Genomic DNA, 12,041 nt, shown 5'->3' on the forward strand with positions numbered 1-12,041 from the left:
TGTGTGTGGGTGGGTGGGTATGTGTCCTTGTGCGCGTGCGCATGTGAGTGTGTAGGTAGGGGCGGGGTGGGGGGCAACCAGGGAGGGGGAGGCCCTGTTCTCTAGTTCTCGGGCACCCGTCGGCGGCTGGAGTAGCTTGTCGGCCAATAGCGGGGTGGGCGTCCCTCTCCTCCCTCCCTCCCTCCCCTCCCCTTTCTCGTCCCGCGCGCCTGCGCGCGCCCGGCCCCCTCGGTCAGCCCGCCCTCCTCCGGCTCCCGCGCGGCGGCCGCGGCGGCTTCTCCCCCCTCCCCGGCTTTCCCTTCCCCCCTCCTCTCCCTTCCCCTCCCCCCTCCCCCACCCCACCGCCCTGGCTCCGGGGGACCCCGAGATGCCGGTCCGCACCGAGTGCCCCCCGCCGGCCGGAGCCTCGGCCGCCTCCGCCGCGTCCCTCATCCCGCCGCCCCCCATCAACACCCAGCAGCCCGGCGTGGCTACCAGCCTCCTCTACAGCGGCTCCAAGTTCCGCGGCCACCAGAAGAGCAAGGGGAACTCGTACGACGTGGAGGTGGTGCTGCAGGTACCCGGCCCGAGCGGGCGAGAGGGCGAGCGGGCGGGCGAGCGGCCTCCTCCGGCCCCAGCCGCGGCCCGGGCCTCCTCCTCCTGCAGTGCCCCCGCTCCTGCCCCGCACGCCCGTACCCCAACAGTCGTCCTCCCCTCCCGGGGGCAGCGCCCTCCCTGCCCCCACCCCGTGCTCTGACCTCCTCCCGCACCCCCTGGCTGCCTCACCCCACCCCCCTTCTTCCTATTCCGCACCAACCCTTGGGCCTCTTCTCTTCACTTTGGGCGCCCCCCCCCCCCCCAAGTCTTAGTCCTCCTCGCCTCGCCCCCTCCATGCCCTGGCCTCCTGGAACTCCCCCCCATCCCACCCCCCTATTGTTAGAGCCTCCACGGACACCCTCCCACCAGCCAATGGGGAGGAGGCTCCTCTTCCCTACACCCTCACCTTCCTTCCCTTCACACATTCTTAGTTCTCTACTTCAGTTCCTCCTTCCCATAAAGACATCTGTCCTTCCCCATCCTCAGGCTCAGCCTCCCTGATTCACCTACTGACTACTCTTCACCCTTTACATACGTCAGATTCTGCCCTTCCCCAGGACCTCACCTTCCCCACTTTACCTAGTTACTGACCTCTACTCTTGAGCCTTTCTGTGTCCACGTCAGATTCTGTCCTTTTCCATCCCCAGGGCCTCTGCCTCCCAGAACATTCACCTAGACTCCCCTTTTCAACTTTTCCCTACCATCACCAGACTTCATACTCCTGTGGAGTCTGGTCTCTGTCATTCCTCATTTCCAGGGCCTTTTACCTCAGAAAACATTCACCTGCTGTTCACTCTTCAACCTCTCTCTACCTACACACATCAGACTTCATACCTCAGTACCTCATTTCTGTCATTCCCTCCTCCCAGGGCCTCACTCTCTGAGTCACCTACTGAGCACTCGTTCTCTATACACATCAAATTCTATTCTTTTCAGTCCATAGGAACCCCCCCCCCCCACACACACACACACTTCCAGGACACTTTGGATATTGCCCCACCCCACCCTCATCTCCACCTTTCTCTGCCTACACAGAACATCATCTTATCCTGTCTTACACCCATTCATTAGAAAGGCTTTGATCTTGCCTGCTCTTCTTACTCCCTGGAGGACCTGCTCATTTCCTCCTTATCCAGCTTCCCTTGTTAGATTGGACATCCGAGGACCTCCTCCCTGGTTGATATAACCAATGAAACCTCACAACTTTGCCGCACTTTCTTCCATACCTCACCTCTATTTCCTCATCATACACCTGATCAACAACCACTCCCACTTTTCCTGAAAAAGAGGTCTAGTTAGTCCCCCAAATAAGCTTCTCCCTTCAAACAGCACTCATTCTCTCTGTGAACCTGTATAGAGAGATCTTCCTTCTTACATCATCTCCTCTTCCTGAGCTGGCTTTGGAAATTTTTTCTAGCCTCTGTATCATGTAGGAGGGATTTACCCAAGGTGGTAATGTAAAATTTTGTACTGGTTGTGTGAAAGGGAGGGACAATCTAGATTGCTCATTTACTCTGCCTTATTTCTCTTTGATTTAAGAGAGTCTTGCATCTTGCAATTTGCCTCAGATCAAATAGGCCTTTACTCAAAAGACAAGTGGGGGGAACCCTTCTCCTTTTGCTTACTCTAGGGTAGGGGTTAACCTTTTTTGTGGCATGTACCCCCTTCCTCAGTCTGGTGAGACCTATGAACCTTTTCTCAGAATGGTGTTTTTAAATACATGAAATATAAAATAATTATATGGGATTATGAAGAAAACCAATTATATTGAAATATTGTGAAAATATTTTTTAAAAACAAGATCAGAGATCCCAGATTAGGAACCCCTGAGCTTGAGCACTAAGCAAACCCTTTCTCCTTGTGGAGATAACTGTTCCCCTTTTCTGGAATGGAAAGGTGCTCAGTGCACTTTGCCTTAGTCATTTTCTTCTTAGCTATTACAGTCTTTATACCAGAGGACCTCTCTTTATGGCTTCCCCTAGGGAAGGTAGATGCTTTGGTGGTTAGCAGTGCTCTTCCTGAATTTTGGAAACAGTATGTAATAATGTTTCTCTTCATTTCCCAAATTTTGTGTCCTTTCTAGAGGGTAAGCTGCAAATGGCTTTTACAACCCATCACAAAAATCTTCTTAGTGAAAGTTCTAGAGGTTGCCCATTGATTGTAAAGATGAAAATGTTTTTTGTGTTCCTTGTGGCCCCAATTTCCAATTTGGGGTTCTCTTTTCATGGAAACAGTTGTCATGTTAGTGAAGTATAAAAGTCAGTCTGGTTTGATTGTTATATCTTTTGACCTTAATCAGTTCAATAATTCACTTTTTCTCATTTGAGGACATCCTAAGTTATAGGAGATATGTATATATATATATATATATATGTGTGTGTGTGTGTGTGTGTGTGTGTGTATATGTATAAAAAACATACATACATCATTGAAAAGGATAAGAATGAGTCTGCTAAATTTGGTATTTTAGATCAGGATGAGGAATGGATAAGACAGCTAAAGCCAGAAGCCCATGGATGTTGGATATAAGACGTCTTAGCTCAAAGGGAACTTCCTTAATGTGTCAAGTAAAGGCTGTGGTTGTTCTGCAGGTAGATTGGCGAGGTGGTTGCTCATCATAGAATGCTAGCATTCTTTTTGCTCCATTAGCCAGGACTCATTTCTCTTATGAGAAACCTGGGGACTTCCATCCCTATGGCCTATTTCCTTCTACCATATTCATTTTTGAGATTCTGTCTTGAGGCGAGTTCTATAATATCATGCATCTTATTGGGTCCATTTTTTTATTGCTTCCAGCGTACCTCTTGCTATCCAGGAAGCCAAGTGCAAAGGGAGTCTTAGGACACTGTGAAAGGAATGTAAAAAGAGTAGCTTTGTTTACGAATGTGCAGTGTGACTCCTTTTTGCTAAATGTGTTGTTTTATCTTTCTCATCCAGACCCCTGTTAAAATTCCTCTCATTATGATATACACTGAGTTAATCTTCTTGTTAACTCCAGGCTTCATAATGGTTAGTTTGAACAGAATGGATGAAGTGTCAGGTTGAATGTAGAACATTCTGGTTCTTTTTGTGCTTGTTTTTCTTGAAATATATTAGCCAGGTCACAGACGCAAAAACAGAACACAAAACCAACAATCACAGCCCAACTCATCAGTGTCTGTGTCATCCAGATATCTTCCTTCATTTGTTCAATCACCATATATGTTGAGGTTTCAAGGAGTGCTGCATATATACACAAGATTGTAGGTTAGAACTTTGTATGTCATTTATAATTTAGGCAGTGCTGTGTCGTGGAGAGTATTGTTGGTCTTAGAATTAGAAACACCTAACTCAAGTCAGCCACTGACCAGCTGTGACCTTGAGAACGGCACTTAACCTCTTTCTCCATCCAGAAAATGAGAATAGTGATATGTATACTAAATATCTCAGTGAATAATATAGGTGACTCCAAGAAATATGGGAAAGCACTTCGTAATTTTGAAGTAATATACAAATACATATATTGTTATGGTAAAAGTTCTTTATTGCAGCCTGTTAGAGCAGGTCAGTTTCATGAAACAATGCCAGATTCCTAAGGTTAGCAACAGATGAAAGTATTTAAAATACTGTTTTCACACACAGTACATTAGTAAGTCATATAAAACCATGCTCAAATGCTTTGGCTCCATAGGAGAAGACTTATTTTGATACATAGGATCATAGATCTAGAACTGAAAGACCTCAGAGACCAACCAGCCTTTACTTTTAGACATGAGGACAGTCAGGCCCAGAGAGATGTTGACTTGTCTGAGGGTTACATAGATGACAAGGGACTGAGGTTGGATTTGAACCCCAGGTTTTCTGTTTCTGAGTATATAATTTATAAGTGTTTGTATTTCATTCACAAGATCTCTTTAATCTCTCTATCTCCCTACCTGCTACAAAGATGTTCCAAATACTTCTTAACATTTGAATCTTGGTGTTATGGGGAGTTTTGTGGTTCTTAAAAAAATCCCATGTGTCCATTTTGAAAATGGATGTGGTAGTTTTAAACTCAAAAATATAGACACCTAACCTTTCTGGTAGAAATGCTCCAGTAAGTGTTGCTAACTAACCTTTAAGCTGTTATAATAAAAGTTATAACAAATTGTTATAATTTAAATAACAAGTTATAATAAAAATTATTTTCCTTCCAAGTGTTTCCTATGATTTTAATTTTGTGTGGTGCTTCTAGGACTTTGATTTTAAGACATAAAAGCAGTATTTCAGCTACTAGTAGTCCTGTTTTACTACATCATGTTCTGCCAACTTCATGTTAAATAATAAAAGATGGTGTCTAGTATAAAATAAGAGAGGACTAGGAACATATGAATAAATTGTTTAATCATGAGACCAATAATTTAGCATACGGAAATTGAAACAAGGGTACAGAGGTATTTTGAAAAGAGATAACTAAAACTGAAAGAGTTACGAACAGGATGTTGTTTTAGATCATCTTTTAAGAGGCTTTTCTTCAGTTCCTATGTATATGTAACTGGCTAGAGAAAGCTAATGCCTGATGATTATTGAAAAGTGCTCACTAAAGTCGGCCTCCTTAACAGCATATAGGCATTGGTCAAAAAAAGAATATAGTATCAACAGAGTTACTATATTCTTTGGTAAATCAGCAGGCAGGATACAGTATTAAGCTCTGGGCCAAGCTAAAGGTCTTATAAGTAGTATTTCAGGCCAACCCATTACATGCCAGTAGGTGGAAATCCTGGACCTGTCTCTGTCATGTCCATCCTTTTAAAAAGTCAGGAGAGTCATAGGCAAATGTCTTGCATAAGCCCTTTATCACTTCCCTTCTCTGTAAATTGTTTAGAGAAGTAAAGTCAAGTCCATCCAGTTCAAAATTCTATAACTAAGTCCTAAATTGTAGCAAGTCTACAGTATGTCACTGAACCTATTTACATGTTTTTATATTTGAGGTCAGATTTCTGAAAGCAGTCTAACCCTCTTAGAACAGAGCTACAGACAGACTCAGTCACTTAGAGGCTTGCTAATAGACTTGGATATCTGATTTCTCCAAAAACAGTAGATTATAAGCAATAAGGCAGGGTTGATAGCAGCTGTCTGCTTAAGATACCTCTTTGAAAGGGAGGAGGCATGAAACTCTCAAACTAGAGTTCAATGAGCATGGATTAAATAGGGTATAACAGTCTAGGAACGTTTCTCTTTAAGGGCAAATTGCCCTATTTAACTTCAATATCCTCTACAAATATCACTATATTTCAGTACATAACTGGTATTCATAATGATGACCTTGAATCAAGAAAATGTTAAATTATGCTCACTGTTATTTACCTAAGAAGGAAGGAAATGTATTAATACTTTTCTTTAAGAAAGATTACCATCTAAAAATGGTTAACCAAAATTTTGATCCTTAAAGGATAATTTTTTAAGTATCTAGAAAACATACTCATGAGGAATAACTCATTCTTTTGGCAATACAAAATGTTAATGTGCTTTGTATTTGTCTTCTATGTGGCATTATCAATATCGAGCCGGAGGGCAATGATGGAAGGACATAAAAGGATTTAGTGATTGAGATGAAACAGTGCGCCTAGAATTGGTGAAAAGTAGACATGAGAGAGAATAAAGAATAAATTGAGAGTAAAGTTTGGCACCAGGCATACAAATAGAAATAGAGGTTTGACTTTGTGAGAGTTGATGTATGTGCATAAGGAGGCAATGGGAGGTCTTTGTTGAGAATACCCAGATGATGTTTTGAGTATGTCTTGTTCAAGAAAATTATTTTAGTCTTGATCTTTAGTTAAAGGAAGTTTACAGAGTGCCATAAAGAAGTTTGCCAGATTAGAAGGAAAATGCCTAGGAAAACATCATAATTCATCAGTGAGCATTTATCAGTTGTGTGTCATGTGCCAGAAGCTGTGTACTAAGTGCCGAATTAATGTTTTAAAAACTTTGTACTCCTGGATAAGCTTTTGAATGATGATGATCTCATCCATGGTTATATGGTATAGTCTTGCTTGATAGAATTTAATAGGTTCCAGAATACTCCATAGCTTTAAAATATGTCCCTAACTATTTGAAAGCTATTGGCTTTATATCTCTCTAACAGGATGTATGTATTCTTTCTAGCATGTGGATATGGAGAACTCTTACCTTTGTGGATACTTGAAGATTAAAGGCCTTACTGAGGTAAGCATTCTATTAAAGTTAACTGGAAAACAATCAGCGTTAAAGAGTTTTATTTAATTAATTAAGGGCAGGAAATTTCAGCTTCTAGATTCCAGGTTAAGACTACTTTTAGCTAAGCTTTGTTATTTTAAGATTAATTAAAAACTTAGGATTTTTAAGTTTCTAGTTAAATGATTTTCTGAAATTTCTTGTTGCTAGGGGTGACCACAAGTTTTAACTTGACTAGAGGATACGAACTGGAATTACATATTCTTCCATGCGCCCTTGTTTGCCATTGTCTTTTAGCTTCTCTTAAATGCTAAAAGCAGCAGTTTTGTTTTATTCACAGCACAATATTCTTTGCCATAAGAAATAACAGCATATTAAAGATTTAGAGACTTAGGCAATGTGTAGTTGCCCTTCAATAAGAGTATCAGTTTTTGTTGAATTGAATTTTGTTTGTGGTCTCACATATTTTGAGACTGGCATGTACATGTAATAGCCAGGCTCTGTTTTGTGAATACTATACTTAAAATTTATGTTAAGATTATTTATAAATTTTCTTTGCAACAACATAACTTCCAGATATCTGTGGTACACCCTTTAGTACCACTGTGCTAAATAAAGCATTGGATCTGGCTCTCTGATCATGTGGTTGGGGGAGATGGGGACACCCAAAGCAACTAGAGGTAAGGGGGTGTCATGTTGGTGGTAATTATGGAGCTGGGTGTACCTTGGAATCTTGGCCACCTTTAGGTCAGCTTAAATTAAAGTTTGTTAATGACATTGCTTGCTTTAGAATATTTAAAATAGATTTCTATTAATATTTTTTGTTTTCTCTTACTTTCCTCTCCTTCCTTCCCAGAAAGCCATTCCTGGGTATCAAAGAATTTTTAAGAATAGAAAAAGAGAAAGAAGAGAAACAAAATCAGTAAAACTGATTAACACATTGAAAAAAAAATCTGATGTTTTCTGTGCAGTGTTCCATACCTGTGAACTCCTGCCACTGGGAAGGAGTAGGAGAAGGTGTCTTCTCATGTTAATTCTGTGGGGCCAAGTAAATCCTTGATAATTTTCCTCTTTGATTGTTTTGTGGTTGTACTATTGTATATATTGTTTTCCTAGCTCGGCTTACTTCACTTAAAAAACAAACTCTGCTCCGTGACACATATACTTTTATATTCAACAAATAAGGAAGGCACTGAGGTAGATGTGCAAAAGTTAGATATTTCCTTACCCTTGTGGAACTTATAGTCTACTAGAAGATCAAGATAAAACCAAAGGTGACTGTGATTCATGTAACTGAATTAAAGGGTACAAAAATAGTATTGAGGGATATCTGAAGAGGAAAAATCGGTACCTTTGGGAGAAAGATTCCCTGTAGAGGAGCGGGCATTTGAATTGAGTTTTAAAGGACAAGTAAGAACTCAGCAGTGGAAGGACATTTCAAGAAAGTGAAGGGTATATTTGGGAATCAGTTTTTTGGCTGAAACAGTACGGGGGGGAGGGGAGGCAATAATAATAATAGGTAAGGATGTAAAGTGGTGTGGTGGCAGATCATAAAGGCCCTTACATGCAAAAAAATAAGAAAAAAGAGCCTGAACTTTACTCACTGGGCATTAGAAATCCATAATGATTGTTAAGCAAAAGAATGATGTGACCAGAGCTGTACATAAGGAAAATTAATGTGTGAGAGGTATAATAAATGAGAGACGCAGCATTGCATAATAGACAGTAGAACCTTGGAGTCATGAAGAAATGTCTGTCTCAAATCCTGTCTCTGACACCTCCTAGCTGTTTGACCATAGGGAGCTCACTTAACCTCTGTATCCTAAGAAACTCTGTAAGACATTAAATTGAAGATAAGTAGCTCACCTGTTTCAGTAGAGAGTTTCCACATGAGGAGTTCTCTACGCAGATGAACTCACAGGTTGTGACCAAAAACATAAAGAACAAAATTTTAGAATGAAGGACAGATTAGAGTGAGGAGAGGGAAGGGAAGTGGATTAAGGAAGACAAGTTAGGAAGGCATTTACAGTTATCCAGGTGGAAGTTAATGAGAATCTGGAACTCAGTGATTGGTGGTGGGGAATTGGGTTTGAGAGACAGAGAAGTTTGCTGCAGTGGAATTGCCAGAAATGTTTAAGTAGCTATGAGGTAGGGTGTGAACATTGTCACATGTGTGAAGAAGACTATCTTAGGCAAGGTTCTTAACATTTTTTTGTGGAATGGGGCCTTTTGACCATCTCATGAAACATCTGGACCCCTTCTCAGAATATCTTTAAATATTGAAGGAAATGCTAAATTACAGTTAGAGGTTAGTGGAAATTTAAATGTAGTTGGTTTTTTCCCCAACTAAATTCAGAAGTTTCCTGAAATCTATCCAAATACTCCAAGTTAAGAACCCCTGCGTTGGGCCACTGGAGAAAGTATCTGCCAGGGAAATCTCTTGTTTTAACTGTCCTGACAATGTAATAACTGCTGCTGCTGCTTCAACAGTTTCTTTAGCTGTGTATTGGTATAGTTTACCACTATCAGAATGGATCTAAAAGCTTTCTATATTGGTAAAAATCCTTTTAAAAGAGAAAAAAATGTTAAAATTTTAAAACTCAGATTGGGGTTATGTTATTAAATTTTAAAAGAAAGCTTTGTAAATAAGTCGTAGGAAAGTTTCTCATTTTCTTGGCAGTGTTTTCAATATTTTATTTTGTATCAGGGTCTGTCTTTAACTTTTGAAGTAGAAAAGTTGGATGTAAGGAGATATACCATAATCATATCTTTTCCAATTATAACAAATTGAGAAAAAGGTCAAACCATTTTTAAAGTCATGGTAGCCAACTGATGCAAGTTCCTTTCATGCTTATATTCATCAGAGGTTGATGAAAAGTGATGATCTACTTTTTTAACAGAAGTAGCTATTTCTAGAAGTACAGAGAAAAATTTTTCTTCCTTTGGATTAATTCATGCTAAATTGAGAACTTACTTGAGAATTTGAAAGCAAGAAAGCTCATCTTTCTTTTCCAGCTTGTGAATAAACAGGAAAAGGCAAAATGAAGTTAGTTACTTAACCTATTTTGCTTGTCATATTGACAATTAAGTGACCTTTTCTCTTAGTCCTCATTCAGTTCAAGAAATATTTATTAAATGTGTGCAGTGTGCAAGAGACTGTGATAGATAGGTGGATAAAAATAATAGTTCACGTCTGTGGTATAATGAACAGAGTCAGAGAACCTGAGTTCAAATCCTGTCTTGAATGCGTACTCTCCGTGTGACCTTAGAGAAGTCATTTAACCTTCCTGGGACTCAGATACCTCATCTGAAATATCAGGGGATTTAAGAAGTTGACCTCTGAAGTTCCTTCCAGCTTTATATCCCTCAAGAAGGTGCCATTCTATTGGGTGGATAAAACATGTTCACAAATTTGTTGAGGGGTAAGTGACCCCTAACAGCTGGGGGACCAAGGGAAGTTTCTTAGAAAATGTGGCACTTGAGCTGAGCCTTGATTCTAGACTAGGTCTGGTCATGCTAACCTGGCGGTTCAGACTTGGAAACAGAATGAAATGGGACACTTGTTGTAAGCTATATAACATTTAACAGAATGAAGTTTAATCCACAGTTTCATGGGAAGGACATTTAACAGAGCTGCAGTGTCAGTTCACTTGGTTACAGCTCCCACTTGCTGTGTATTTGTTATGTAGTGGAATTCTGTCGAGTCTAAGGTACACTTCCTAATTGTTTGTTGGGCTTTTATCCTTTAAGCAACAAGGAAACTCTGTTGACAGTTTGAGCCTAAGTTTCCTGAACCAGTTACATCTCAAGGGTTGCTTCATTGCTTTTTTAGGGGAAAACTAGGCTTTGTGGCAGGGATCTTCCAGTCTTACTGCCATGGGTCCTAAACAGATTAATAATAGAGATGGCTTCTGTTCCATCTCACCTCTTGGAGGCAAGATCCTAAGTTCTTTTTCAGGGACCTTCCACTTCTTAAATGCTCTTAGAGCCATTAATCACCAATCACAGGACAGCTTCAACCTTGATGATGCAGGGAGCATGTCAGACAATGCATTTGGAGGAGGACACATCAGACAGAGTTCTCCAAAGGAGCCGAGACCCAGAAAACCCAGGCTTCATCTCACCCTTTTAGAAGGACCATGTCCCAGAACTTAACCATCTAGTCCAAGGGGGAGGGTCATTTCAGACCAGTTTACAGTGGATCTCCTGACGTAAAGCAATGTTGATAAGAGCAGGGGCAGTGCCAGAAATATGAAAGTTGCAATGCAGGTAATGATACTTTCCATATTCAATGATCTTGACCATATGGGGTCATGTGTAATATAGTTGCTAAGAGGAAGGTCATAAACTTTCTGTGTGCCACTTGTCCTCTGGCCTGATGAGTCTTTAAGACTTGCCCCATTCCACTACCCGTTCATTGTACCCTGACTCACCAGGCTATTTGCCCTTTTGGTCGCTTCTCCTGAGATATTGCCCATTGACAATAAATTACAGTTATCACAGTAAGTGTGAATTCACACTTGGTTATGCAGAGATCATTTTCTTTCTCCTGTCCTACCTGTATACACCTCCACCCCCTTGTAAGAAAGCATGGCACCCCTGAAGGGGCAGAACCCTTGAGTCCTTAGACTATTCCATGTGAAGGACAGAGGACAGAATAAGGAAGAGTCAGAGAAGGTCAAATGAGACAATGGCTAAGGGCTGCCCTTTGGTTGAATCAGAGAACCCTTCACCTCCTAGGGTACGAGTTCAGTTCCTGGTAGGTGAGATCCAAACCTGGTAGTCAGGAGACATGATGACAGAGCTATTGCTTCAACTTCAGTAGACTCTTCCATTCCCAGCATTCTTCCATTTCCTCATCCTTGGGTAGACCCTAGTTATGGGTTTGACCACTGGGTATTGCACTGGTACACACGTGGAGGGGTCTCTTCAGGTCCAGATTATAGTAAGCAAAGGTCTGTAATGGGCCTGCCTGTTTTGCTGCCCATGCTTCCTGGGCTCCCTATATCTCTATTTACTACTCTGGCACTGTACTTCTGCTTCTTTTGTGCTGCTTTCTTTAAGATAGGACGTCATTACCCCTGACTTGTCCATCATGCTGACAGGGTCATAAATGGCTGTAGCAGTTTGCATGATGACTTTATTCACCTCCTTGTAATTCACTATAAGCCTTCAAGTGCTACCTGCCTTCCTTGCTGGTGGCACAGAGTTGTGAACTAAGTTGATATTGTGAAAGACACCAGCCTCCTTCATCTCTGTTCCTAGGGAAGAAATAACTTTCATGGCTCCTATGA

At 41.2% G+C, this 12,041-nt stretch overlaps 1 protein-coding gene across 1 annotated transcript in view; it reads left to right on the forward strand.

Moving 5' to 3' along the window:
• Window positions 1–204: 204 nt before the first annotated feature.
• The window catches only part of GID4 (GID complex subunit 4 homolog), a 40,360-nt gene continuing 28,523 nt past the window's right edge, over window positions 205–12,041 (forward strand). The window contains exons 1-2 of the mRNA XM_036739724.1: window positions 205–556; window positions 6,700–6,759. Of these exons, the coding sequence (XP_036595619.1) occupies window positions 368–556; window positions 6,700–6,759 (249 nt within the window). The 5' untranslated portion in view covers window positions 205–367. The remainder of the gene's footprint in view (window positions 557–6,699; window positions 6,760–12,041) is intronic.

The sequence above is a fragment of the Trichosurus vulpecula genome, chromosome 1, assembly GCF_011100635.1.
Source record: "Trichosurus vulpecula isolate mTriVul1 chromosome 1, mTriVul1.pri, whole genome shotgun sequence".
NCBI classification, from domain to species: Eukaryota; Metazoa; Chordata; class Mammalia; order Diprotodontia; family Phalangeridae; genus Trichosurus; species Trichosurus vulpecula.